General features: G+C 59.5%; 13 protein-coding genes across 13 annotated transcripts; 4 read left to right on the plus strand and 9 right to left on the minus strand.

Moving 5' to 3' along the window:
- Positions 1 to 47: 47 nt before the first annotated feature.
- Positions 48 to 1,144, plus strand: SDRG_14404 (thymidine kinase). The gene is made up of 5 exons (XM_008620528.1): positions 48 to 464; positions 512 to 635; positions 682 to 730; positions 787 to 944; positions 993 to 1,144. Exons 1-5 carry the CDS (start codon positions 247 to 249, stop codon positions 1,080 to 1,082), a joined length of 639 nt encoding a protein of 212 aa, XP_008618750.1. The 5' UTR covers positions 48 to 246; the 3' UTR covers positions 1,083 to 1,144.
- Positions 1,125 to 2,316, minus strand: SDRG_14405 (hypothetical protein; the record flags this gene model as incomplete). Its single annotated transcript, XM_008620529.1, has 6 exons — positions 1,125 to 1,271; positions 1,317 to 1,590; positions 1,638 to 1,754; positions 1,804 to 1,901; positions 1,946 to 2,134; positions 2,185 to 2,316. The coding sequence occupies 6 exons, from the start codon at positions 2,314 to 2,316 to the stop codon at positions 1,125 to 1,127; spliced, it is 957 nt and encodes a 318-aa protein (XP_008618751.1).
- Positions 2,317 to 2,701: 385 nt separating this feature from the next.
- SDRG_14406 (hypothetical protein) lies at positions 2,702 to 3,348 on the plus strand. The gene is made up of 5 exons (XM_008620530.1): positions 2,702 to 2,765; positions 2,828 to 2,923; positions 2,973 to 3,000; positions 3,045 to 3,117; positions 3,164 to 3,348. The coding sequence occupies exons 1-5, from the start codon at positions 2,738 to 2,740 to the stop codon at positions 3,203 to 3,205; spliced, it is 267 nt and encodes an 88-aa protein (XP_008618752.1). The 5' UTR covers positions 2,702 to 2,737; the 3' UTR covers positions 3,206 to 3,348.
- Positions 3,349 to 3,493: 145 nt separating this feature from the next.
- SDRG_14407 (hypothetical protein) lies at positions 3,494 to 4,020 on the minus strand. The gene has a single exon (XM_008620531.1). It carries the CDS (start codon positions 3,978 to 3,980, stop codon positions 3,603 to 3,605), a length of 378 nt encoding a protein of 125 aa, XP_008618753.1. The 5' UTR covers positions 3,981 to 4,020; the 3' UTR covers positions 3,494 to 3,602.
- A 905-nt stretch (positions 4,021 to 4,925) lies between these two features.
- Positions 4,926 to 6,600, plus strand: SDRG_14408 (thioredoxin reductase (NADPH)). Its single transcript, XM_008620532.1, has one exon. It carries the CDS (start codon positions 4,945 to 4,947, stop codon positions 6,529 to 6,531), a length of 1,587 nt encoding a protein of 528 aa, XP_008618754.1. The 5' UTR covers positions 4,926 to 4,944; the 3' UTR covers positions 6,532 to 6,600.
- On the minus strand, positions 6,467 to 7,884 carry SDRG_14409 (hypothetical protein; the record flags this gene model as incomplete). The annotated part of the gene is made up of 5 exons (XM_008620533.1): positions 6,467 to 6,539; positions 6,606 to 6,746; positions 6,793 to 7,061; positions 7,105 to 7,421; positions 7,473 to 7,884. 5 exons carry the CDS (start codon positions 7,882 to 7,884, stop codon positions 6,467 to 6,469), a joined length of 1,212 nt encoding a protein of 403 aa, XP_008618755.1.
- Positions 7,885 to 7,977: 93 nt separating this feature from the next.
- On the minus strand, positions 7,978 to 11,009 carry SDRG_14410 (hypothetical protein; the record flags this gene model as incomplete). The annotated part of the gene is made up of 2 exons (XM_008620534.1): positions 7,978 to 10,520; positions 10,568 to 11,009. The coding sequence occupies 2 exons, from the start codon at positions 11,007 to 11,009 to the stop codon at positions 7,978 to 7,980; spliced, it is 2,985 nt and encodes a 994-aa protein (XP_008618756.1).
- Positions 11,010 to 11,170: 161 nt separating this feature from the next.
- On the minus strand, positions 11,171 to 12,753 carry SDRG_14411 (hypothetical protein). The gene is made up of 6 exons (XM_008620535.1): positions 12,345 to 12,753; positions 12,153 to 12,296; positions 11,992 to 12,107; positions 11,835 to 11,944; positions 11,661 to 11,790; positions 11,171 to 11,614 (listed from the first exon to the last, which is right to left on the minus strand). Exons 1-6 carry the CDS (start codon positions 12,721 to 12,723, stop codon positions 11,288 to 11,290), a joined length of 1,206 nt encoding a protein of 401 aa, XP_008618757.1. The 5' UTR covers positions 12,724 to 12,753; the 3' UTR covers positions 11,171 to 11,287.
- Positions 12,754 to 12,821: 68 nt separating this feature from the next.
- SDRG_14412 (peptidylprolyl isomerase) lies at positions 12,822 to 13,974 on the minus strand. The gene is made up of 4 exons (XM_008620536.1): positions 13,388 to 13,974; positions 13,272 to 13,341; positions 13,072 to 13,229; positions 12,822 to 13,023 (listed from the first exon to the last, which is right to left on the minus strand). The coding sequence occupies exons 1-4, from the start codon at positions 13,961 to 13,963 to the stop codon at positions 12,850 to 12,852; spliced, it is 978 nt and encodes a 325-aa protein (XP_008618758.1). The 5' UTR covers positions 13,964 to 13,974; the 3' UTR covers positions 12,822 to 12,849.
- A 354-nt stretch (positions 13,975 to 14,328) lies between these two features.
- On the minus strand, positions 14,329 to 18,946 carry SDRG_14413 (hypothetical protein). The gene is made up of 15 exons (XM_008620537.1): positions 18,687 to 18,946; positions 18,545 to 18,639; positions 18,244 to 18,497; positions 18,165 to 18,197; positions 17,986 to 18,123; positions 17,778 to 17,936; positions 17,580 to 17,735; positions 17,481 to 17,540; positions 16,848 to 17,438; positions 16,685 to 16,804; positions 16,550 to 16,645; positions 15,680 to 16,501; positions 15,252 to 15,635; positions 14,647 to 15,201; positions 14,329 to 14,598 (listed from the first exon to the last, which is right to left on the minus strand). Exons 1-15 carry the CDS (start codon positions 18,899 to 18,901, stop codon positions 14,386 to 14,388), a joined length of 3,891 nt encoding a protein of 1,296 aa, XP_008618759.1. The 5' UTR covers positions 18,902 to 18,946; the 3' UTR covers positions 14,329 to 14,385.
- Positions 18,947 to 20,152, minus strand: SDRG_14414 (hypothetical protein). Its single transcript, XM_008620538.1, has 8 exons — positions 20,011 to 20,152; positions 19,881 to 19,964; positions 19,695 to 19,835; positions 19,502 to 19,649; positions 19,362 to 19,452; positions 19,225 to 19,315; positions 19,121 to 19,180; positions 18,947 to 19,075 (listed from the first exon to the last, which is right to left on the minus strand). The coding sequence occupies exons 1-8, from the start codon at positions 20,095 to 20,097 to the stop codon at positions 19,001 to 19,003; spliced, it is 777 nt and encodes a 258-aa protein (XP_008618760.1). The 5' UTR covers positions 20,098 to 20,152; the 3' UTR covers positions 18,947 to 19,000.
- Positions 20,153 to 20,385: 233 nt separating this feature from the next.
- Positions 20,386 to 21,587, plus strand: SDRG_14415 (hypothetical protein). The gene is made up of 3 exons (XM_008620539.1): positions 20,386 to 21,065; positions 21,118 to 21,324; positions 21,377 to 21,587. The coding sequence occupies exons 1-3, from the start codon at positions 20,496 to 20,498 to the stop codon at positions 21,473 to 21,475; spliced, it is 876 nt and encodes a 291-aa protein (XP_008618761.1). The 5' UTR covers positions 20,386 to 20,495; the 3' UTR covers positions 21,476 to 21,587.
- On the minus strand, positions 21,520 to 22,999 carry SDRG_14416 (hypothetical protein; the record flags this gene model as incomplete). Its single annotated transcript, XM_008620540.1, has 4 exons — positions 21,520 to 21,757; positions 21,804 to 21,940; positions 21,991 to 22,379; positions 22,420 to 22,999. The coding sequence occupies 4 exons, from the start codon at positions 22,997 to 22,999 to the stop codon at positions 21,544 to 21,546; spliced, it is 1,320 nt and encodes a 439-aa protein (XP_008618762.1). The 3' UTR covers positions 21,520 to 21,543.
- Between the last annotated feature and the right edge of the window lie 835 nt (positions 23,000 to 23,834).

Raw genomic sequence — 23,834 nt, forward strand, 5'->3', positions numbered from 1 at the left:
ATTCAAATAGTGTGAAAGATTGTGATCCACAGCAACTTCGGCAGTTGCGAACAGCCGCCGTTGCGACACCAGCCGTCGCCCGCCTTGCAGAGCTAGCAGCGCAGCGTCTGAGGTTCCTTCGTCCCCAGCCCTTTACCAGCGGCAAGTGAGCTATCAGGTCGACCTGATCGCTCTGCCACATCGTCCGGATAATCGTATCCGAACAAGTTTGCCGCGGTGAACCTTCCCTCCAATTTCCATTTGACCATGTCGCCGTCCTGCGTGGGTTTGCCGAGCTGCAGCGCCAAGATGCCAACGAGAAGCCTCCGCCGCCACGCGCCCCAGGGCGAGCTCCAGCTCATCATCGGGCCCATGTTCAGCGGCAAGACCACCGAGCTCATCCGCCGCATGCGCCGCTTCCACCACGCGCAGCTCAAGTGCCTCGTGGTCCGCGCGGTCATTGACGAGCGCTACACCAAGGACGAGTACGTGTGCCTGCGGCCAAGTAGCTGACGGTGATGCCACAACGTAGCCTCGTGAGCACGCACGACAAGCAAATGATCCCAGCGACGCCCGTGAGGCGCCTCGCCGAAGTCAACGACGTCTTTCGCCAGTACGATGTCATTGGCATCGACGAGGGCCACTTTTACCCAGACGTACGATTCTGCCATGTCATCAACCATGGATTCACGATGCGCGTAGCTCGACGCGTTCTGCGACATGGCCGCCGACGAAGGCAAGATTGTCATCGGTAATACCTACACGATCCACGTACTGGCTGCACCGTGATGCGACTCGGTGATCTAGTCGCGGCGCTGGATGGCACGTTTGAGCGCAAGCCGTTCCCGCAAGTCTGCGGCCTCGTTCCGCAGGCCGAAAGCGTTACCAAGCTCAGCGCCGTGTGCGCCGTCTGTGGCACGGACGCTGCCTTCACGCGTCGCCTCGTCAACAGCACGGCGATCGAGGTACTGCTTGATCACGCCCGTAGCTGAGGCCTCACACTTGTGTCGCAGCTCGTCGGCGGCAGCGAGATGTACCAACCCGTGTGCCGTGCGTGCTTTACGCTGCCACAGAAAGCCGAGGACGGCGCCGAATCGTCGTAAGTATTGTATGGTTGTCCACAAATTACTAAGGAGAATATCATTCTACTTGAACATCGCAGCGAGCGACGCATGCAGCGACGTCGGGACATCGCTCATCCAGCCGCCGCAGATCATGAGGCAGATCGAGTCGATCTTGTCGAAGTCCTCGCCCAGGATCGTCGCCAACTGGCCGTTGTACAGCGGAGCCAACTACGCATGCACATGTTGCAGTAGATGGATTGATGGAAGGTGTACCGTGGCGCCGCACGCAGGCTCGACGAGGAACTTGTGGTCGCTTGCAAAGCGGAGGCAAGCAGCGACAGCGTCGTCGTCGCTGACGCTGCTCGCGTGGACGCCAAGCTTTTGCGCGTACGCAAACGCGGTCTCTGAGACGGCGGACGCGCCGAGCGACCGCGCCAGCGTGTTGATGCTGCTGAGCGTTACGCGCGAGTTCGATGCCACAGATTGCTGCATCTTGTTGGCGCCGTGCGTCTCCATGGTGAGCACCTTTGTGGCGCTCCACCCGTACCTAGCGCTCAGAGCAATAAGACACCAGCGTACAACGTTCATGCGTACGTTTCCAGGCCCTGGCAAATGCCAGAGAAATACCCGCCACCGCCGACAGCGACGACGACAAGATCGGGCTGCGGCATTTGCTGCTTGAGTTCGGCGATCACGCTCGAGTTCCCGTCGCTACGGACAAAAGCATAAGACGACGCTTGCCGTAGAGTTTGAGACGAACACAATGTCGGGGTGGTCGAACGGCGGGATGTAAGCAACGGTACCTGCCTCCTTGGTGGCCATGAAAGCGGTGGCAGCTTCGTGCGCTTCAAGCCACACCTGCAGTAGTAGGTGAGTCGCTGCCACGCGCGCTAGAATTGCACCTTGCCCGCGACCTTGACGGTCACACCTTCGACTTCCAGGCGGGCCCGCATGTACGCTGGCGTTGACTCGGGCACAAAGACCGTCGCAGGCACGCCGAGCTTTTGCGCACTGCAAGCAACAGCGAGACCTGCGTTGCCGCCTGAGCTCGCGATCAAGTGCGTGGCCCCCCGTTCGACGGCGCGCTGGCACTACACACACAGTGAGTGAGCGTTTTCATGCACGTGCGAGGGCTGTATACCGCGAGGCCGACGCCGCGGAGCTTGAAGCTGCCCGAGGGCTGGCAGTTGTCGAGCTTGAGGAAGACCTTCTTCTTCGCGAGGTGGCTGAGCACGCGGCTCTCAATCACAGGCGTCACGACGTGCAAGGCCATGGCGGTCGTCGCGCTTGAGGTAAATTTCGGTTGTGATCCCAAGGATTGCAAACTCTGGTGTGGGCAGTGGGATCTTCTGTGAGTGGCCAAAATACATACGAAGCAGCGTGCTCATTGGAAGAAATTGACGGCGGACTGCAAGGTGGGCTTCACCGCAAGCTTCAAGGAGTGATCGCGCCATCACGCCCTCTACGCTATCGTGGCCATCGGCAATGGACACGTTGCCGCCTTCGCGCTTGGCAAGTGATGTTCAACCGCATCAAACGAGCGTACAAGACGCCCATTGGATAAAACAAATGCATGGGCGTCTCGGACTGGCTGATTTTATCGCGATGGGATTGGACAAAATACCGCACTTGCGGCGGAATGATTGGTTCGGGAGATGAATATTCCAAGTCGTGCATTATCGCGAGCAGCAAGCATGGCCCAACGTCGCCTTCTCCCCCTCGGTACGCAGCGAGGCGCCGAGCTGCGCGGATACGTACCACGTGAGCTCATGGTGCTTGCGTAGAACTCATCGACAAATGCATCGGCTCGCGCATGTGGATCATCATGAAGGGCGACAAGGAGTTTGTCGGGACGCTGCGCGGGTTTGACGACTACGTCAGTACGTTTGCTTCCGTTGGTCTCCATCGCCAGTGTTAACGTCCGTTTAGACATGGTCCTTGACGACGTGACAGAATAGTATGTGACTGCGGATCCTCTCGGAGGCTAACGTTCTTGTGCAGCGAGGTGACGCCCGAAGGCAAGCGGAAGGTCCACGTCGACCAAGTGCTTTTGAACGGCAACAACGTTTGCCTCGTACACGCCGCCCAATATCTGCTACGCTCACAACGTGCCTTTGTAGCTTGTGCCGGGTGGCTCCCCCGAAGGCGACGAAGAGCAGTAAATCCTCATAACGCCTTTACTCCTCTCAGGAGATGATTTCCTGCCGCTTCTCATGCTGTTCGAGCTCTACTCGCAACTAGGAATCGAACGCAGGCTAGTACATACCCAACCAAGCGCAATGCATTTCAGTCGAATGCGTCTGATTGCATCTAGGCGCTCAGATAAGCGTGCTAGGCTGCACGTCAGGATGAAGGGAGATGCAGCTGCGCAACTTGGATCACTTCTGTGGTCATGGGCGTCCGACCTGTGGCGAATGCTGGACCACAATGGGCTGCATACCAGGGTGATGTCGTGGCGACGCGTAGCACTTCTCTGGCGGCAGCGCATTGAACTAGAGAATACGGCAAACAAGGTCTTGTTTGCTTGTTCTATCTATCAAACACACTGCGGTAGGCCTTTTACTTCTTGGACTTGGACGCATTCTTCTCCTTGATCGCACGGCGGTACGACAGCTTGATCAATCGCCGCTTGTCCTCCATCGACTCCAAGTTCTCATAGCCCTTGCGCTCGAGCTCACCGAGCGTCGGCTTGGGCTCGAGGAGCGTGAAGAGCCATTCAGGGTACTCTTCCCGGGGCTTGAGCTCGGGGTGCGCGCCATCCTTGAGGATGTTGACGGGGGCGTACTTGGTGATATCGACGGCCTCCTCAAGCACCTTGGGGCCGCCCTTCTTGTCCTTGGCCTTGGCAGGGGCCTTGGCGGGGGCGGCGAAGCTGCGGACCGCCACGGACGCGCGGGCGACTTGGGCACGGACGACGCTCTGGCGCAGGGCAAACATCGGTCGACCCAGTGATTCCGAAATGGCTTTCGCCACCAATGGCACCACTCACAATTTCAACCAATCACAGTCAAGGAATCGGAATTATCCGGAATCCGCGCCATCTTGCGATCTTCATCGCGGCAACCATGCACCGGCACGCGAGGGCCCGGTGAACTGCACCCGCGTAGCACGAGCAGCGCTTCCTCATGCCCTGGACTCTCCGATGCACGGAGCGTCTCTCGATCAGCACAGCGAGACACACCGTCATGCCATCGACTACACAAAGCTAGTACGTGGAGACAGCATTCGTAGTCGAGACGTTGATGGACTGATATGGCACTGTCCTTGTCGGCTTGCCACTTTGAAAAGCGAATGACCCAACCCATGGAAATACCAGTTGCCGCGACGCGGGAGGTCAACACGGAGCATGTTGGATCGAATAGCAGAGCCAAAAGGGTAAACGGACTTCAACTCCCGTTTCGTCTGCGAGAATGGTTCGTTTCTCTTCAAGAGTCGTCGTCGTAATCATGCTAAAAACAGCTCGCTGCAATTGCAGTCTCGCGAAGCATCGGTGTTCCACGTGACGCGCCACGTAAGCAGAAAAAAGGCTCCAACAACGAAGCAAAAATTAGCCCGTGACGTGGAACAGCGTCATCGTCCTCACGGATACGCCGATTTCGCGTCGATTTGGAGTGCAAAATGTTGTCTATTATGGTCACCAAGCCGGACCGCAAACAACTTTAGCGCGTTTAACGTCCCCATGGACTTCTCATTACCGTCTCGGTTCCGTCGTTGTCCCTCCGCCGCTCGCTTCGCGATACGCCTGCTGATTGGTCTCTATTCCGACATCCCGAAACGCCGCGAAAATCCACGTCACGTAAGCGCGTTAGCTGGCCAATCAGAAGCCGGTAAAATAGCTGGCCAATGCCGCATGTCCCAGCCGGCACGGTGGTTTTTCTGAAGCGCCGCGAAGATCTCAAAAATGCACCGCCTCCTCACGCGGCAGACACGAATTTTCCAAGCGCGGACGACTTCGACCATGAGCAACTTCGACTACGACTTCGTGGTCATCGGCGGCGGCAGCGGCGGCATGGCGGCCGCCAAGGAGGCCGCTCGCCTCGGCGCCAAGGTCGCGCTCTTTGACTTTGTCAAGCCGACAGTCCACGGCACCAAGTGGGGCCTCGGCGGCACGTGCGTCAACGTGGGCTGCGTGCCCAAGAAGATCATGCACTACAGTGGCATCCTCGGCGCTGGCCTCCACGACGCCGCGCACCTGGGCTGGCAGCTGCCCGAGAAGGTCGAGCACAACTGGGAGACGCTCGTCGAAACGGTCCAGGCGCACGTCAAGAAGCTCAACTTTTCGTACCGTGTCGGCCTGCGCTCCAACAAGGTCCAGTACATCAACGCGCTCGCGCGCTTTGAGGACCCGCACACGCTCTCGTACCAGATCAAGAACGGCCCGACGCAGACGCTGACGGCGGCGCACATCCTCATCGCGACGGGCGGCCGCCCCACGGTCCCCAAGGAGATTCCGGGTGTCGGCGAGTACGCCATCACGAGCGACGACCTCTTCTCGCTCACGACGGCGCCCGGCAAGACGCTCGTTGTCGGTGGCTCGTACATTGCGCTTGAGTGCGCTGGCTTCCTCAACGAACTCCACTACCCGACGACGGTCGCAGTCCGCTCGATCCTCCTCCGCGGGTTTGATCGCCAGGTTGCGGCCAAGATCCAGGACATCATGGTCGCGCAGGGCATGGACTTCCGCTTCAACACGCTCCCGACGTCGATCGTCAAGGACGACGCCACGGGCCAGCTCCACGTCTCGTTCGCCAACTCGGAAACCAACGAAACGTTCACGGAAGTCTTCGACACGGTGCTCTACGCGGTCGGGCGCACGGCCGATACGTTCAACATTGGTCTCGAGAAGGTCGGCGTCAAGGCGCTCCCGAACGGCAAGTTTGAGACGGTCAACGAAGCCACGAACGTGCCGCACATCCACGCCGTCGGCGACGTGCTCCAGGGCAAGCCTGAGCTCACGCCCGTGGCCATTCGCGCCGGCGAGCACCTCGTGCGCCGCCTCTTCAAGCCCAACTACACCAAGACGATGAACTACGATCTGATCCCGACGACGGTGTTTACGCCGGTCGAGTACGGCACGATCGGCCTGAGCGAGGAAGAGGCGATTGCGCGCTACGGCAAGGACGACGTTGTGGTCTACCCGTGGGAGTTCCAGACGCTCGAGTGGGGCGCCGTCCACCGCCAGAAGGCCGAGTCGGCGCAGGAGGGCGACTACGACACGGAGTTTCCCGCCAACTGCCTCAGCAAGCTCGTGTGTCAAAAGAGCGCGAACGAGAAGGTGCTTGGCTTCCACTTTGTCGGCCCCAACGCCGGCGAGGTGACGCAGGGCTTTGCGGTCGCCGTGACCATGGGCGCGACGAAAGAAGACTTTGACAACGTCATTGGCATCCACCCGACCGACGCCGAGTCGTTCATGGCGCTCACCGTCACGAAGGAGTCGGGCGCGAGCTGGGTCGCGACCGGCGGCTGCGGTGGCGGCGTCTGCGGCTAAAGCAGATTCTGCGGAGTGTACAAGAAGAAGAATTACTAATCGACAAATGCATTTTTGAATATCCAAGCACTTACAACTCGTCTTTTGCCGGCGCGAAGAGCTTGTCCCACGCCGCGGGCGAGCCGCCGGCCACGTTGATGAAGAACCCGCGGATAGCGTCGCGGCGCTCCTGGGTTCCGCCGTGAGTGGCAACGATCTCGGCGAGGAAGGCTTCGCTACGCATGGTCACATTGGTGCTGAGCAAGGAGACAAGTAGGGTACCGGCGGCTCTTTTTGGACGGCCACTTGGAGAGTTCTTGGAGGAACCGAATGGCCACCCACGCTTCAGCGACCGTTGGGTCTGTCTCGAGGTGCAGCACCTCCTGGAGGCGCAGCTGGAGGCGGCTGCTCGTCGCATGCGACACCATGATCGTCGGGATCGTGATGTTGTACGCTTGCCACGGCGCCTCGACCGACGGCGACGCGAGCGGCGCGTCTTCGCGCTGAGCGACAATGACAGCGGTAGCACCCGCGACCTGGGCTGCCGAGACCTACACAACGCCGTCAGATACAAACGCGAGGGCCTTCCTCGACCTTGGCCAATATGGTGCAGTTGCCGCCGAGTGCCACGAGCACGGCGTGGCCAGCAACGTCGGCGCTCATCGGTTCACAGGCGTGCGCAGGCGATGCAACGGCCAGCTGCAGTGGGTGTCTGACCAGCGGACCGCCAAAGGTGGCGGCCAAAAAGTCAAACTTGGTGCCGTCCGCATAGGCCATGACGCCGCTGCCCACAAGGCGCATAAACTCCGCGTCGCTGGTGGTCTCGGGGTGGCAGACCGAGTTCTCGCACGCCATGGGCACGAGCTTCCCAAACAATGCCTGGCGCGCCGCCGCCGCGCGAAAGAGGTCGCCTACGCAGCATCATCTCTGAGGCAAACGCATCGTTTAGGTCGACGTTGTACCTGCACTGTGGCGCACCATGACCGTCGGGATCGTGATTTCACCGGCCGGCACGTGGGCGACCGGCCGGACGCTCTCTTCATCCGTGCTGATGAGGATGACGCCGGCGGCGCCCGCCGCCTGGGCGTGCATGGACTTGATGTCGAAGGTGCAGCTGCCGCGGTCCAGGACGACGTATGTTTCGCCCACCGAGCCGTTCTGGATGAGCCACTGGTCGTCCTCGTTGAACGGCGTGCAGCCGAGTGCGTTGGTGGGGAAGACGAGCTGGAGTTCGTCGGTCGGGACCGCGCCGCCGTACGTGTCCTTGAAGTACTGGATCGGCGCCATGCCATCGCGCAAGTAGATGCGACCCCAGAACGACGACGCCGACACAAGCGACGCGAGCGCGAGACTGCCGAGCAACCGTTGCGCCATGCTGCCAGTCGAGGAATGGCCTTCGAAAAATCGAGCCTTGGATTTCGAACGTCGAAAGATCGCAAAACCTCAGAAAGTAGGACAAAAGAAAACTCAATAAATAATCGAAGACAGGCAGTCGCCAATGCAGCGGGAAGAGACGGTGTCGGCGTCGAGGGTCGTGCAGCGGCTGCAGAGCGCACGGCTGCAAACGGCGCAGGCGCCGAGACACGACGGGCAGAGCGCCGAGTCGCACTGCGCACACGCGACAATGGCCGACGTGCGACACGGCGTCGCGCAGCCCTTGCACACGCCATAGACGTTGACGGCGTGCTCCAAAATAAAGTCAAGCACGTGCGCGGTGCTTGGCACGGACGTCGCCTTGAGCGAGCGTGTCGCTGTGCCATACTGAACCCAATCCAAGATGGTCGTACCAACGCTCGCATCGAGGTCGGCAACCACCGCGGGGAGCTCCAAGTGGTAGTGAACGAGCGCGTTGGTGAGCTGCATCTGGCGCTCGTACGCACTGGACTCGATGACATGCTTGGTCACGGCCGCGATCGAGTCGAGAGAGGTGTCCTCGCTAAGCATGACAGAGCCGCAGCGCACATAAGCCGAAAAGAGCCAAGAGGCGTGGACGTTGATGGACGACGTCCACGGCGGGATACCAGCAGCTCGCCACGCCGACTCGAGCGCATCTTGACGTCGTGACGCGTTGCAGTGCATGTCGATGAGAACGTCGACGAGCTGGTCCATCGTCGTGACCTCGACGCCGCAGTAGCACGGCAGACCGTTTTGGAGGTAGACGAGCTTGAGCTCCAAGGTGCTGTACGCCAGAAGGGGCCATTGGCGCTGGACGAGGGCAGCATGCAACGCCTTGAAGCGCGTTTCCTGCCGAACGTGCTTGTTGACGTGGGCCTCGACGACGGTAACCACGTTCTTCCATGTGTTGGTGAAGCAGCTCGCTTCGACGCGGAGGCGCGTCTCGTTGCAAATGAGGACAAACTTGGCGCCGAGCGCGGGCGGAACCTTGGGTCCGAGCTGTGCGTTCTGGAGGCAGACGCGAAGGATCTCGCGCACGACCACGTTGTGGTGCGTGGGGCACTTGTAGAGAAAGATCAAGTACAAGATGAGCTTCTTCGCACTGCGCGAATGCCACCCCTCGATCCAAACCGACCCGGTATGGATGAACTCGCGCACAAGTGCGTCGCCGAGCGTCACAAAGCACTCGTGGTACATGCGCATAGAGAGGCCGAGCGCCTCCACGGCCTTCCAGAGAAGCACTTCGTGCTGAATGTTGGCGAACGTCCGCTTCGCGACGTCGTCGAGGTTGCCGCCGCCTTGCTCGATGAACTCGTTGGCGACCCGGAACACCGAGACGTGGTACGCGCTGCTGTCCATGTCGAGGTATCCGGCCATGCCCGTGACGGCGTTGCCCATCGCCTGGAGCGCGCCACGAAGCTTTCGGCGCCGGTCGGCAACATCGCTGGACTGTTTCCAGAGCGCCTGTGCAAACGCCTTGACGTCGCTAAAGAACGAGCGGTTGAGCATGACGTAGCCGTGCTGAATGAAGCGCTGCACGCTCGCAGTTTGCATCTCCTTCGAGTCGAACGTCAAGGACGGCAGCGCCGCAAGAAGCTCGGACGTCCGCGTACTTTCGTCGAGCACTTGGCGGAGCATGCTCTCGACGGACTTGGACGTGAGGCCGCGTTCCGCAATGCAGTTGGCGAGGAAGCCCTTCTCGATCCCGATAGCGGACATGGAGATCTTGCGGTGGTCGAGCCACTGCACGATCTTGGCCTCGTACTGGCCTTGCCGGCGCATGATGCTCATGTAGTGATCGACCACGCTCTGCGCTGCGACGTGCACTTCGCCAAAGAAGCGGACGACGCCGTCGAGCACATACGCGTGAAGCGGCCGAATGCTGAAAATGGTCGAGATCATCGTGCCCTCGTCAGTCGTGTGCATGCGGTTTGGAAACATGTAGTCGAGAACGTCTTGGAGGCGCTTGGCGCGGGCGTCCACGACAGAAGCCACTTGCGCAGCGGTATTGATGTACTGGCCAAATCCGATCTTGAGCTCGCCTTGCTCGATGAAGCTCGTCATCGTGTCGCCAAAGACCGAGACGCACGCATCGTGCGGCAGGCCACGCTGGTCGAGAAGTGCGTTGAGCTCTTCCTTGCGCAGCGCCTCGGCTGCCGCCTTGGAAAACGCCTTTGCCGGGGTCAAGTTCACGTCCGTGGAGACCGCGTAGTCGATGACCCACTGCAATGTCGGGTCAAACTGCGTCGACTGTCCCATTTGTTGCATGTGTTTTCGGAGCGCGTCCAATCGAAGCGCCTCGCGCGTCGACTGCTCGGGAACCCGAAGAATGTGGCCCGTGATGCATCGCACGACCGTCTTCAACGAGTTCTTACTCTTGGGCTGCGTGATAAAGTCGGCGTACGTCGTGCAAAAATCGGGCGAGACGCTGCTCATCGAGACGCCTTCGTCCGCGAGCGCGAGCTCGACCTGGCGCCCGCGAAACTCCTTGATCGCTTGGCGCTTCTCCCAGCGGATGATCTTCTTGTCTTGGATCTTCTTGAGGCCGCCGTGCCCACCATGCTTGCGGAGCGCGCAGTACAATGCTTCCGACTCCAAAAAGAGTTTCATGCGACCTACACACGTGGTTCCATGCGTTCGAAAATGCAGATTGTTGAAGTACCACGGAGAATGAACTGCAACGGCGCGAGGTCGGCGTCGTTGAGCGAGAACTGCTCCTTGGCGTACGTCTTGCTGATCAACACGCTCTTGATGGCATGCTTACGGTGGTCGTCGCAGAGGTTGATGAACTGCCATGGCCGGATCGCAGGGCTGCCCTCCATGAGGCACACGCAGCAGCGCTTCTCCATCGCGCAGTAGAAGCGCTTGAGATACTCGCGCCAGCATGCTGCATCCATGTTGAACTCAATGCCAAGGTAGCGCGTGAACAAGGTCTTCCATTGCGCGTCGAGGAAGCCTCGGAGCGACCGGCAGGTCGATGAGAGACGCTGGATCGACCGCCCATCGAGGCAGCGATAGACGTCCATGAGGGTTTCCTCGGCGAGGCCGATGAGCATGGCGCTTCCTCGGCCGCAGCGGCGCTTCACGGGGCGTGGGTCCATCATCTTCGTCCTGTGCTCGGCCGATCGAATTGGGCAATGGGCCCGTTTCGGGACGAGCGCCAAGTCGTTCTCGCGCACTTTTCGTGAAACCCCCACTTTCCTGCGATCTCATTGGCTGATAACCGGACGATCTTTGGTCGTCCGGATACCAAAAGACCTTGAAGTTGCGTTCAAGTCGCGCCACGGGCGAGATGGTCCTGCGCCAGTCTTATGACTCTTAGAGCCAAATTACAATGGGTAGTCTAGTGTTATGTATCAGCTTGAGCAACAGAAGGAACGGTCTACGTGACCGTGGCCAGGAGGGTCATGACGCCGGCGCCAGCGACAAATAGAAGCAGCTTTTGCATCGTCGACGTCGCTTCTTGCGCGTGCTCGTCCGACATCTCGTGGAACGCGAGGTAGATGAAGCTGCCCGAGCCAATGCCCAGCGCGATGGCCTGTGCCCACTGCGCCGCCGCGCCTTGGAGCTGCGACGTGAGCAACATGCCGAGGACAATGCCCAACGGCGTCATGAAGCTGTACAAGACGAGCACTGCGATGGAGCGCGAAGCGTTCACGCTCTCTTTGGCCTTGGCAAAGTTGGCGCCGACAGCAATGGCTTCGATAAACTACAGCGCCGTCGAGTCGCTCGAGGTTTAAACAGCAAAAACGTACCTTGTGGCTGACGATGGCGAGGGCCGTTGCGATCGCCGTGCGACTCAGCTGCGAGTTCATGCCGAGCGTGAAGCCGGCAATGAGCGAGTGCAGGGAGAAGAGCGCTGCGAGGAGGTATGGCAAAAGCGCACTAGCGACCCGACGATCAGCGAAGAGGCGACATTGGAGATGTACCTCTCGCCAGAGAATACAACGTGCTCGCTAATACTGCCTTCAACGTGCGCGTGGACGTGCGGGTCGGCGCCGCAGCGCCCATGGGGCTCCTCCGCCACCTCGACGACACTCTACGCGCAAGGTCGTGAAAAAGGTTCGTGCGTCGACGCGATCGGACTTGGTTGGCGCGCAAGACCACGTCGACGTCCGTCGCTTGCTTCGAGTGCTTGACGAGCGCCGACGTCTCGAGTATCGTCTTGTCGCACGAGCAGCTTCCGGTACCGTAGGACGGCCCTACCGCAGAGCGTCTCAGCGATGACATTAGCAATGCAGAGCTACCTTCGTGCGCACCCAAGGGGCTCGCAAAATGTCGCGGCGAGAGCGACCGATGGTACGTCGACGACGCAGAGTACGTGCGCGACCGGCGCTCGACGCCGTAGGATGCGATCGAGGGCACGTGGATCTTGCACAAGCTCGTCTCGTCTATAAGAGCATCAGCACCACGTTCTTACTAACCGGCATTTCGCCTACAATTGGGCTTGGCAGCAGCAGCGACCGCCATCATTTTGCCCGAGTCGCCCAAGTTGAGCAAGTCGACAGCCCAAATAAGCATGCAGCCGACGCAGGCAAGCACGTAGATAGTTGGAAAGTCCGACGGCTTGACGCCGACGGGCGTGACCATGGCGAGGTACTTGGCGTAGTGGTGCACTGCGTCCGGGAGCAAGTGGATCATGCCCGTGCTGAGGAAGACGCCGGCCGTGAGGTACGGCAGCTTGTGCTGGATGAGGCCGTTGAGGCCCGACGATGTCGGCGTCTGCGCCGAGACGAAGAGCGGTAGCAGCGAGAAGATGACCGTGAGCACGAGCAGCACGATGCACATGAGGCTGTTGAAGACGATGATGTCCTCCATCCTCGACCCCACGCCGGCCTTGCCGCGAAACTAGAATGACCACTCTCCAAGGTACGCCACCCCATTAAGTGCGTTTTCGAGCTCTCGGATCTTTCAAGTTGATACAAAGGAAACGACAAACTCGGATTATAGTTGCCCGCAATCGACAATGACAGCTTCATGGCCAGGAAGGGGCTTGCCGGTGGCCGTCGTGGTTGCTTGCTCGATGGCCAAGACGGCGTCGAGACCTTGGATCACTTGGCCAAAGACAACGTGCTTGTCGTTGAGATGCAAGAGCGGTGCGCGGGTGGTGATGAAAAACTAACACCATTCATAGGCGTCATCGTACACTATACGGAGGGTGCGCACCTGCGACGTGTTGGTGTTTTTGCCCTTGTTGGCGAGCGAGAGCAGTCCGATGCGGTCGTGCTGAAGGAACCGCTCGTCCTTGAAGTGGCCCCACGCATTGCCATGCGGTGTGTTGGCATAGATCGAAGCACCGCCCGTGCCATCGCCCTTGGTGATGTCTAATGCGCTAGTGAGGCGACGTTGTCGTAACAGCACTGTACCGCCGCCTTGAATCATAAAGTTTTTGATGATGCGATGGAACTGCGAGCCTTTGAAGTGCAGCCCGCGCCCCTACGCACGTGGTAGTCTCAGTGCATTCAACGAGACACGACTGCACCTTCTCGCCCGTGCACAAGCAGCGAAAGTTCTCGGCTGCGAGCGGCACAACGTCGTCGAGGAGCCGCATCACGACGCGGTGCGTCTGCTCGTGGTAGGCAATATCGAAATATACTGTCGGGTGCGCCTCGGTCGTCAGCGGCGCCAGGTCCGGAAGCGGCGCGGGACAGTACTTGGCCCGCAGCTTCTCAAAGAGCTCGGCCTCGCGCCCCATGTGCTTGCGGACCACCGCGTCAACCTCTGTCAGCTTGGTCGGGTTGAACTCCTCGTAGAACGCTCGGACGCGGTCGTGCATGGTTGCCGCTGGCGCTTTGGCTGCTGCAGATGCATTGGGTGTTGGCGCCTTGGTCGTTGCGGGCGCAGTCGTCGTCGGTGTCTTGGCACTTGAGGCGCTGCTCGTCGGGGCTTGGCGCTGCTGCTGACGGTGCGACGCCCACGTCTCCTTGGTCCTTGCGAGGAATGAAGTAGATTCTTGCGGCGTCTTATTCGATGCTTTCGCAGCCAACGTCTCTGCGCGCGAGGCTTCCCACGCCGTGCGCGAGAAGGCGCGGAAGCTCGCACCAGGGATCTCGGCCATTTTGCACCAACTGTTGCATTCGCGAGTTGGCCGGGACCTCCCACATTCGATAATACAATATCGAATGACAGAGGTTAAAACAAAGCCGCGTGGGGACCAAATATTATTTGCAGCAATTGTAGAATTTTCCAGTGGAATTATTATCTTTGCGCTTGGGGCAATACGATAGTGTGTGAAGCTTATGCTGATGCATCGTGATTGCTAGTTGAAAACTAATCCAACCCCCGTGAGCACGCCCACTGGGCGGGCTTCAATTTATGATATCCCCTCGGGGATTACCTCCACTGCCAACCCCATTTGTCCACTTCTCTCCTGCTCCAATTACTTTTACCAGATCTTATTTCTGTGAAACTTGTCAAACATTTTGCGCTTCAATCATCCATTTTGCGATTCGATCATCCATTTTCTCGTTTATGTACAAGTCACTCGAGCACGTGGCTGCGCACGGCGACGGCGACGGCCTCGGTGGCCCCATCGGCCGGAATTTCAACCACCGGCAGCGTCTCGTTGCGGCGACAGTAGTGCAGCAGCGGGGCAAACTCGAGTGCAAACTCATCCGCGCGCGCGTGCACGAGGCGCATGTCGCCCCCGCAGCGCTCAAGCAGCGCGTTGGCCGAACACGTGAGATGCAAGAGCTACAGGCACAGCTCTGTCGTCAATTTGTCATTGTCAAAAAAGTGTACCTTGCGCAAGGGGCCCACCGCGGTTGAAACGATCGCAAGCTGCTCCTGAACGTACGGCTTGGTGACGCCAACGACCCGCGGGTACCCCGTCACGACAACGACGTGCGCGATGCGTTGGCGCAGGGCCTCGCGCAGCAGCTGCGCTACGAGGGCCGAGTCTTGAACAGCCGCGGGCGTCGAGAAGGCGCGCGCGTGCACTTCGAGGAGATGCGGCACGTGCAAATGCACTGCGTGATGCGACGTGGCGACCGCGAGCGATAGAGGGGCGACCACATCGTGGCCGATCGCGAGCACGACGCGCGGCCGGATCGCGTCGCTAATGGGCGCGTACACGCGGGGCAAGTGTACAAATGTCAAGGGTCGCAGCCGTGGTCCGGCAAAGTGGCGCAGGAGCTTGTCAAACTCGGGCTCGGGCGCGTTCTTCTTGCGCGCGCGCTCGTCTTCGTCGGACGAGTAGTAGTCCTCGTCCGTCGGCTCGTGTGGCACCACGCGTACCTTGCGGTGCAGCACAAAGACGTTCTCAATCGGGCAGCCAACCGCTTCGAATTGCTCGGCCTAACCGCGACTCGAGTTAGTAGGAGACAAGAATATGTCAGTCGCAACACCTCGGCGAGCGACCGCGGAAACCCGACGAGCAGGACTTGCTTGCCCACGCGTCGCCGCAGGAGAAAGCAAAGAAGCGAAACGACGTCGCCCGAGGCGTACGCGCGCATCGACGCCGTAATGTCGTTCATATGCAGCACGAGGTGACGCGGCAGGCGCGCTTGGAGCGCTGCAGTCTCCACGTCGCTCAGGTCAAAGTCGCCAAGCACAATCGAGACGGACCATTGGCACAAGGTTGACAAGACGATAGCGTCGTTGGGTCCCTCGACGGTGACGATAGCCGCACCGGCTGCCAACGGCGCCATGGCCTCGGGCACCAAGGTCTCGGACGCTGCCTGGAGCACAAAGGCGGGTGTGGATGCGAGCACGCCAAGCATCGACGCCGCCTACAGCATCGATTTGGATATGTGTCCGTACCACAACGTCTCACCTGCGCGCTGGTTTGGGGAAACGCTTCCAGAAGCACTTGGCGATTTTGTTTTTGAGCCAAGTACCGCTGCAAGACTGCAAGCACCAAGGCGTCGGGGACAGGCTCGTTGTGTGCGACATGGGCTTCGATGGCCTCTCCGTCCAGCGACCGCTTGAGCACCTCGGCACGCAAGACATCTTTGACGTTCAAGACCGTGTAGCCGCGAGTTCTGGCTGCGTCCTTCGCCCACGGCAGGTCCATCGAGAGCACGCCCACTGCGGGTGCCAAGAGCGGCGCCAGTACAGTGCAGAGATGTTCCAAGGACGTCGGACCCGGCAGCCACTGGTGGTACAGCCGACCGAGTCCGAGGCACTGCTTCTCAAAGGCACTTGATGCGCGCATCGGACTGTCGAGCGGCTCCGTGTCCAAAACGAGCACGAGGGGGTGCGGCGTCGCGCCAACGTGACACTGGAGCGCGCTTAGAAAGGTTTCGTTGCGCGTGAAGACGGGGAGGTGCAACAGCAGGCACCGAGGGCCTGTCACACTCGCGTCAAACAGCGAGAGCAGCAGCTGCTGCGGAATCTGCTCCCCCGTTTCGACAAACGGTCCGAGCACTGGCTGGGATCGCCGTGCTTCGCGCTTGAGTTGGGTGCGCACGAGGTCGTCCCAGTCGAGTACCGTCCAGCCATGGAAGGCGCCAATCGCATGCCACTGTGCTATCGGCAGCGCCGCACGGGGACCCTCGTGGACGAAGACGAGTGTCGGTGCAAAGGCGTCGTGTAGGTCCAAAAGATATGCGGGGTTGGGCGCATCGTGCGCCGTTGCCATGTGCAGCTGGCCAAACTAACAAAGAAGCGTCGGCGTCAGCCTCGTGCATGTCAAGTTTCGTACCCGCTCAAAGAGGTCGAAAAAGTCATGTTCGTCGGGGCTTGGCGTGAACGCGCCGTCGTCGCTCACGTACATGACCCAGGCAAACTCGGCGACGACCTACGTGCGTTAATTGCGGCTTGAAGAGGGCAGAGGGACCTTTTGAAAGGCGAGGTAAAAGCCGAGGTCGGCCGGACAGTTGTCTAAAAGCACGCGCTTGGACGTGCATCGCTTGAAGGCCTTGACGAGCACTGCGATGAGGTCCAAGCCCGGCGGCGCCTACGACGTCGCGTCAGCTTGTTCGTTGACAGCAATGGTCTACCTTGTCCAGCACAAGGTTCAAGTCCATGTAAAGGTACTTGTATTGCGCTGCAATGGCAGTCGCCATGGCCGAGCGCTGCGGCGACGGACCATAAAAGGCCACGAGATGCAGACTGCTCAAGGATGGTACGTGAAGTTCCTTGGGCTGGGCGACTGTCGACGACGACGGCGCGTCATACGACGGTTCGTTGTTGCCCTCGCTCTCGTCGCGATGAAGTGCTTGGCGAATGAGGTACTTGCCGAGCCACTCAGCGGCGTCGAGCGGCGGCAGCTGCGGCTGCACTTGGCAAAGCAGCGTCAGTCCCTTTGCGAGCGCATCGTGCAAAGTGGTGGTTTCGGCTTGGAATGCGCCGAGCTTCTGCGCGAGGACGCTGCTCTTGAGCGGCGCCAGCGACAGAATCGAGGCCTTGAAGACGAGGCGGAGCTCTCGCAAGGCGCTCGGGACCGAGTCGCTGCCGTGCGTTGCGTTTCGCGTGCCATCGATGCCAAAGCGCGCGCGGAGACTCTGCGGACTCGACGCTCGCGCAGTCGCCGAGTTGGTCGGGCCCATGCACTTGCGCCACATCGTGATCGCCTTGACCCGCGACAGCATCTAGACCCAGCTCACGTCACCTGGTTCATAGACTGACATTACCATCGCCACGATCGGGCCGCTCGACATGTACGCGATGAGCGTCGGAAAGAAGGGTTTACCCTAATCCTCGATGAGATCTTAGTGCCAATAGATGTATACCTCGTGCTCGGCGTAGAACGCCATGGCGTCCTCGCGGCTCCAGTGCTGCGTTGCCTGAGCTTGGATTTCGAAACCGAGTTCGCGAATCCGCGACTGGATGGCGGCGATGGTCTCGAATGACGCGCCGGGCTTGATCATGGCGTACGTCGTCTCTGGCTAAGACCCAATGAGTCTCGAGAGCAGAGTACATGCACGTACGAGAAGGGCAGCGAAGCCGGGGAACCACTTGGTGAGCGCGCTCGGAGATAGGACGTCGAGGACGTTGTGCACGACGGACGAGCCCATGCGCGCTCTGAGGCTCTGAGGAAAGAACTGCTTCGCCTCCGTGGGGTCGAGGGGCCCGAGGAGAAGCGCCAGCTAGATTCATACACTGGATTCTGGCAACGAATCCCGCCAAGTACTCTACCTTGGTTGTCGCCTCGAGACCTTCCACGATCAGAATGCGACTCCGGCCTTCTTTGGCGACGCTGCCGAGCTCGCTCATGTAGGCTCCGTCGTCGGGATACGCTGCAATGAGCGCAACGTCATCGTCGTCCAGCACCGTCTACGCGCTCCATTGGTCGTGTACTAGGGTGTGCACCGTACGTCGATTTGGTCGAGAACATACAAGGCGTGCAACTAACGAGGAAAAGGCTATCATATCAGAGAGCGCAGCGAAACCAACCTCCAACAAGGCGCTGATCGCATCGAGAAAGCCCGTCGCCGACGGCTTGAGCAATACGAGCGCCCGATCCATGCGCGGTCGCGCCGGCGGAAACAAAACATCCTTGTCCCGCACCGCGCAGGCCGCCGTGGCGCTGCCGTAGAACGCATTGCGCAGCAAGGACGACCCGTGGAGCGCTCGCAGCGGCGGCTTGGCTGCCGCCACCTTTTTGGCCGCGACGGGGTCGGCAGGGCCCATGACGGTGTTCCAGTACTCTATCACGACGATGCAGAGATCGAAAAAGGGCGAGCAGCCGTCGTACCGACAGCTTGCTCGCGAGCGAGGAGGAGCGCCATACACGGCCCGCTGGTCATGAACGCAAGGGTATCTTCAAACGTTGGCTCTTCCCAGCGGTCACTGTCCAGCGCACCATGACAACAAGGCGACAACGTGGCACCGCGTACCGCATCATCTCGCGGACCTGCGCGCGCGTTAGCACGACGAGCCGCTTCGCCTCGACGACGAAGCCTTCATCCTTGATCCGCTTCAGGACGTCGTCCACGACCTTGCCGCTGCCGGGCGGTACCTCCACGAGGCCGTCGGGGCCGACGACGACCTTGAAGCCGGTCGCAATGTCGGGCTTGAGCAGGCCAATCGTCCACGACACCGTTGAGGCCATCTCGACCTTTCGCAAGATCCCAACTTCAACGCTTCCCACTTTAGCTCCAAACTCAATCTCAAAACGGTTTTTTAGCGCTCCAATTCAAAAACGCGCAGCTCAGGCGCACGCGAGGCTTTCGTTGGGCACGTCCGTGACAAACATGTGCCCCGGCGCATGCGTGATCGCAAAAGCCTACGCACATTCCAAGTAGTTGCAACTGGAGGCAGGACGGGGTACCGGTCGGCTCGCGAGCAGAACCGCTTGGGGCGTGACGCCGCAGGCCCAAAACACTGGGACCTACGTGCTACTGAGTATCGAGAACAACAACTCTGAGAGCGTACTTCGCCATCTCGGATCGTCACTGCGTCGCCATAGTCGGGCTTGTTGACGTCCGCGATGCCAATATCCGCGGGCGACCCCATGTGCACGGGGCTGCCTCGATATTCGTTACCAATGGCAAGGAAGAGACAATGCGCACCTGCCGTGGACGTTGGGGTATCGACCAGTGATCATCGCCGCTTTGATGGCGTCGGCGGGCTTGTATGGGCGCATGCTCACGACGAGGTTACCTGTCGCATGACGCTGTAGAGATCCGATGGCGCAGGATGCTAGGCGCACCAGAGAAGACGCCAGCGGGATCGCAAGGGATGTTGGTGCGGTACATGGGCACGTTGCACTTCTTCTCCAAGTGGCGCACGCGAAGCCCCGCGTTTTCCAGCGCGCCTTCGAAGCTGAAGGAGCATCCGAGCAAGAACGTGACAAAGTCCTAGCGCAACGTATCAGCTTCAGCCATCGTTCACTATGGCATTACGTCTTTCCAGTAGTCGCGAATGTCGGTGACTTCGGCCGTGAGCTGACCGTGCTCGTAAATGCGGTACTTGGGCAGGTCGGTGCGGATGTCCGAGCCAGGCGCCGTGCGCTTCATCTCGGCGCAGCCCACATCGCTAACCTCCTATGCCATGCGATTGGCTCTGGTTGAGAGAAACGAGCATGTTACGAGGAGCGGGCACGGCTTGGGATTGCGCTGGCAGAACAAGAGAAAGTCGTACGCGTGCTCCTTGGGCAGGATGACGAGGTTCGCCTGCGACGCCGCCATGGGCCACACCAGCGACGGAGTCAATGCGTACCTGCGCGTACCCCGGGGCATACCCGGCCGAGTTGGTCGTCAAGTTGCCGCGGCGGCACTCGGCGCGGACCTCGGACGGCGTCAGCATCGCACCAGATTCGTTGCTGGTTGCACTTTGGAAAAGAGCACCCAGTATGCCTCCATCAAGTAGGTGCGCTTTTCCTGCAAATCACTTTCCCATTTCTAAACAGGAACGATGACGCTATTTGCGTCTCGAACCTTGGCACATTATATAGTGTGAAAAGGGAAATGGCCCTCGCAGGCAATCCTGCTGGTCCTGGTGCTAGATGGGCGCGTGTGCGGCTTCCAAACATCATTTGCAATGCGTCTATGTATATTCCATCGCATTGTCTTGCTTTCATGCAAGCCCAACGTTTGCTGCCCACAACACATCCCCGCATGCTGCCCTAAATAGTGTGCGACCAGGAGGATACTTCTTTCTGTTGATGCAGCAGTCGAGATTGCACTTGAGATATTGCGGTTCGGATGAGCTTGAGCAAGCCGATGAAGACGCTGGCGACGGCAACGTCGGCGGCCGTCGGGGGCTGCGCGGCCTCGGTGATCTTGTACCCTCTGGATACGCTCAAGACGCGCATGCAGTCGCAGGCCAAGGGCGACGAGAAGACGCCGCTGGACCTCTCGCTCTACAAGGGCGTCGGCTACAAGGCGGCGCAGTCGACGCTCTCCAAGTTCCTCTACTTTTACGCGTACACGAGCATGGCCAACGCTCTGACGTCCAAGGACGCCAAGAGCCTCTCGACGGCCATGAACCTCGTCGTTGGGTACCTCGCCGAGCTCTTCCACCTCCCGCTCTCCCTCCCGCTCGAGGTCATCATCACGCGCATGCAGACGACGAAAGGCGACACCAAGCAGAGCTTTTTGCAGCTACTGCAGACCATGTGGGACGAGAACAATGGTCAGCTCGCGGGCTTCTACAAGGGCTTCTCAGCCTACTTTGTGCTCTGCCTCCAGCCCGCGATCCAATTCACGGCCTTTGAGCAGGTCAAGAAGCTCTACTTGAAGAGCAAGGCGTCGTCGTCCTTGTCGGCAATCGAGGTGCGTTGTGTGCTCAGCGAAACATTGCATCACTATCTCTGGCATTGCATAGGCGTTTATGCTCGGCGCTGCTGCCCGCTCGCTGGCGACCCTTGTTGTCTTTCCGTACATTCGCGCCAAGGTCATCATGCAGGCCAAAGCCAATGCTGCTGCAGGCGATTCGACGCCGCCCGAGACGATCCCGTCCATCTTGCAGCGCCTTGTCCGCGACGAAGGTATCGGGTCGCTCTACCGCGGCCTCTATCCCGAGCTCACCAAGGTACAATTACAAAGAAGCCCAAACGACGCTTGTTGCTGACACTGGGTTGTAGGGCGCCCTCTCGGCGGCCTTTATGCTCATGGTCAAAGAGAAGATCGAGGCCTACGTGACGCTCTCGATCATGCTCACGCAAATATACATGTCGAGTTAGAGCGCCTTGAGCTGGCGCACGATCGCTTCGGTGCGCGCGGCGTCGCCTTGCTTGGTGTAGAGTTTTGCCTAAAAAATGATCATCCGAATGGTGGTTTGGAAGAGCTGTGGTACGAGCGACTTGAGCGTCGTTTTCGCCGCCGGGTCGAGGGCGTGCGCCGTCTGAAGCCATAGCTCGGCCTTGGCGTAGTCGTGGGACCGGATAAAGGCCTCGCCGAGCAGCGCCATCATTGGTGCCTTCAGCGCAGCGAGCGAGACGCGCAAGTACAAGGCTTCTTCGAGCCTACCGCATGCGATCAGACTCTTGCAATGCTAGTCGTTTATGATACCACGGAATGGCGCTGCTAGGTTCGTTCTTGGTGAACAGCGCCCGAGCGTGGTCGAGGTAGATCTCAAAGACTGCAGCCACAGTCGCACAGTCGTCGGGCGCACGCGCCAAAGCGTAGCCGGCCAAACGCTGCAAGTCCTAGTCCACGCATCATAAATCTGCGGATATGGCTGTGGCATGGGTCGCACGGGGTGCGGGTACGTGACGTGGTAGCTCCACTGCTGCGCCAAGTCGAGAAAGTGGGTCGCGGGCGTCGACGCGGCAGTAAAGAGCGCGTCGGCAGCAGCAATCGCAGCTTCGAGTGGCGCAGTTGGTGGCGAGAGCGGGAACTTGCGTTCGGACGGCGGCAGCACGTGGATATCCTTCTCGAGAATGGGCTGCTTCTTCCAAAGGAGCTTCTTGACGCCAGTGATCTTGAGCGTGCCGTCGTAGAGCTGAGAGAACTCGGTGCCCATCGACACATCGTGCATCTTGTCGATCGCATTGTCGGCGATTCCAAAGAGGTCGTAGAACTCGCGCTTGACGAAGACGCCGTTGAACGTCGTCGTGCTCACGAGCTCGTAACCAAGTTGAAGGACTCAAAAGCATGCATGTTCTATGGAACACAAATAAAGTACATTTGGTCTTGCCGAGCTCGATGAGCGCCGCGAGAGACGAACTTTGGTAGATGGACATGTCCTTGTCTTGGATAAAGGCAACGTTGTTCAGGATCGTCGGGTTGAACTCGATCACGGCGACCTTGGGCGCGTATGTGCGCAGGCTCTCCCAGATGTGGTAGTCCGCGCCGTCAATGGCGATCGACACCAGATTCACGTCGAGTGGCACTTCGTGCCGGGCCAGAATGGCCTCGAGCGAGTCGTGTCCGTCGAATGTGCCAAACTGGTTGACGCACGCAACGCCCGGAAACGGCGCGTACATGGTCTGCATTTCCAGAAAGGTCGGCTTCGATGAGCGCGCCGTGCCAGCCCTCTTCGTGCAAAAGCTTCCACGTGTTGGAAAGGTGCTTGCGTCCCACGCGCCAAACTCGACACACCATCGCCCGGCGCCCGACGACCGACCTTCGTGCTCGTCGAGGCGCGAAAAGACGCGCTCGAGTGCGCCGTCTTCGCCGCCCTGGGACGTGACGTTGGACGAATTCTTGATCAAATAATCATTCTCGGCGCGCTTGGCCGGTGGCGTCCGGCGACAAACCGGCATGGCGCTCTGAAATGGCGACGCCCATCAGGTTAAATGCGTTAAACATATTGGACGCCCGACGTTTCGCCTGGCATGACAGGACGCCATTGCTTCGCGAAACGGTCAAGTCAGATTGTGTCGACTTGCGCCCGTTGAGACCTTTCAAGCACTCACAGTATTGTCCTACACGGTACGTTGGTGCTCGTCACGCAACATCAGCATTGGGTTTAACTCCAGAACGCGTTGCGGTATATTGTTTGTCCCCTGAAGGGAGTTTTACGCGTTGCTGCGACTACTTTTCAGCTGTGCAAAACGAACACTTCCGTAGCACTAGATGTGTGTCCGAGCACGACTTGTACACGCGAGCGCACAGACGATATATGAAATGTCCCCGTCCACCACCCCAAATCACAAGTTTATGTTTAAACACGTTAAACATCGGATGTGGCCGTTGGATCCTGAAAGGGCGCTCCGGAAAAGTCCCGGCAACTTGCAAGCCAATCAATTGCATGAACGTTCGCGTGCGTCCCAAGATCGATACAAAATGCCAGTCTTGCAATAGCATACAAACTTCAAGTGTGGTCGCGCGACTGACGCAGTGCTGACTTTCACGTCTTTGTGTATCGTGGTTGAAGGGCTGGGTATCGTACATCGTACATTGTATGTCGCTTATTTTATATAATCGTATGTATGGGCTTCGAATGTACGCTTGTACGCTTATCGTACGGGACGTACACTGTGGGATTTGCGAGAGGCCAATCGCCTCAAGTCCCCGCCGCACCGCACGTTTGGATTGGCCAAAATCCAAGGCATGAGCGCTGTGATTGGATACCGCCTGGCGCCCTCCCAAGATACA

This window comes from Saprolegnia diclina, assembly GCF_000281045.1.
Source record: "Saprolegnia diclina VS20 unplaced genomic scaffold supercont1.71, whole genome shotgun sequence".
Classification (NCBI taxonomy): domain Eukaryota; phylum Oomycota; class Saprolegniomycetes; order Saprolegniales; family Saprolegniaceae; genus Saprolegnia; species Saprolegnia diclina.

Bases quoted from the DNA above. Each gene is read 5' to 3' on its own strand.
- SDRG_14406 (XM_008620530.1), top strand. From the start codon at position 2,738: ATGGCCCAACGTCGCCTTCTCCCCCTCG. The intron at 2,924-2,972 runs GTACGTTTGCTT...ACGTCCGTTTAG, and splicing joins CGGGTTTGACGACTACGTCA to ACATGGTCCTTGACGACGTG. The intron at 3,001-3,044 runs GTATGTGACTGC...GTTCTTGTGCAG, and splicing joins CTTGACGACGTGACAGAATA to CGAGGTGACGCCCGAAGGCA.
- SDRG_14408 (XM_008620532.1), top strand. From the start codon at position 4,945: ATGCACCGCCTCCTCACGCGGCAGACACGAATTTTCCAAGCGCGGACG.
- SDRG_14404 (XM_008620528.1), top strand. From the start codon at position 247: ATGTCGCCGTCCTGCGTGGGTTTGCCGAGCTGCAGCGCCAAGATGCCA. The intron at 465-511 runs GTACGTGTGCCT...GCCACAACGTAG, and splicing joins GAGCGCTACACCAAGGACGA to CCTCGTGAGCACGCACGACA. The intron at 636-681 runs GTACGATTCTGC...CGATGCGCGTAG, and splicing joins AGGGCCACTTTTACCCAGAC to CTCGACGCGTTCTGCGACAT.
- SDRG_14414 (XM_008620538.1), bottom strand. From the start codon at position 20,097: ATGCTGACGCCGTCCGAGGTCCGCGCCGAGTGCCGCCGCGGCAACTTG. The intron at 19,836-19,880 runs GTAACATGCTCG...CGCATGGCATAG, and splicing joins CCAAGCCGTGCCCGCTCCTC to GAGGTTAGCGATGTGGGCTG. The intron at 19,076-19,120 runs GTACCCCGTCCT...GAATGTGCGTAG, and splicing joins TTCTGCTCGCGAGCCGACCG to GCTTTTGCGATCACGCATGC.
- SDRG_14415 (XM_008620539.1), top strand. From the start codon at position 20,496: ATGAGCTTGAGCAAGCCGATGAAGACGCTGGCGACGGCAACGTCGGCG. The intron at 21,066-21,117 runs GTGCGTTGTGTG...GGCATTGCATAG, and splicing joins CGTCCTTGTCGGCAATCGAG to GCGTTTATGCTCGGCGCTGC. The intron at 21,325-21,376 runs GTACAATTACAA...ACTGGGTTGTAG, and splicing joins TCTATCCCGAGCTCACCAAG to GGCGCCCTCTCGGCGGCCTT.
- SDRG_14413 (XM_008620537.1), bottom strand. From the start codon at position 18,901: ATGGCCTCAACGGTGTCGTGGACGATTGGCCTGCTCAAGCCCGACATT. The intron at 17,439-17,480 runs GTAATGTCAGTC...AGCTGGGTCTAG, and splicing joins GCGGCCCGATCGTGGCGATG to ATGCTGTCGCGGGTCAAGGC. The intron at 15,202-15,251 runs GTGTTGCGACTG...AGTCGCGGTTAG, and splicing joins TTCCGCGGTCGCTCGCCGAG to GCCGAGCAATTCGAAGCGGT.
- SDRG_14407 (XM_008620531.1), bottom strand. From the start codon at position 3,980: ATGTTTGCCCTGCGCCAGAGCGTCGTCCGTGCCCAAGTCGCCCGCGCG.
- SDRG_14411 (XM_008620535.1), bottom strand. From the start codon at position 12,723: ATGGAGGACATCATCGTCTTCAACAGCCTCATGTGCATCGTGCTGCTC. The intron at 11,791-11,834 runs GTACATCTCCAA...TCGGGTCGCTAG, and splicing joins GTTGTATTCTCTGGCGAGAG to TGCGCTTTTGCCATACCTCC. The intron at 11,615-11,660 runs GTACGTTTTTGC...ACGGCGCTGTAG, and splicing joins TCGCCATCGTCAGCCACAAG to TTTATCGAAGCCATTGCTGT.
- SDRG_14412 (XM_008620536.1), bottom strand. From the start codon at position 13,963: ATGGCCGAGATCCCTGGTGCGAGCTTCCGCGCCTTCTCGCGCACGGCG. The intron at 13,342-13,387 runs GTGCAGTCGTGT...CCACGTGCGTAG, and splicing joins GCTTGTGCACGGGCGAGAAG to GGGCGCGGGCTGCACTTCAA. The intron at 13,024-13,071 runs GTGCGCACCCTC...GAATGGTGTTAG, and splicing joins AAAACACCAACACGTCGCAG to TTTTTCATCACCACCCGCGC.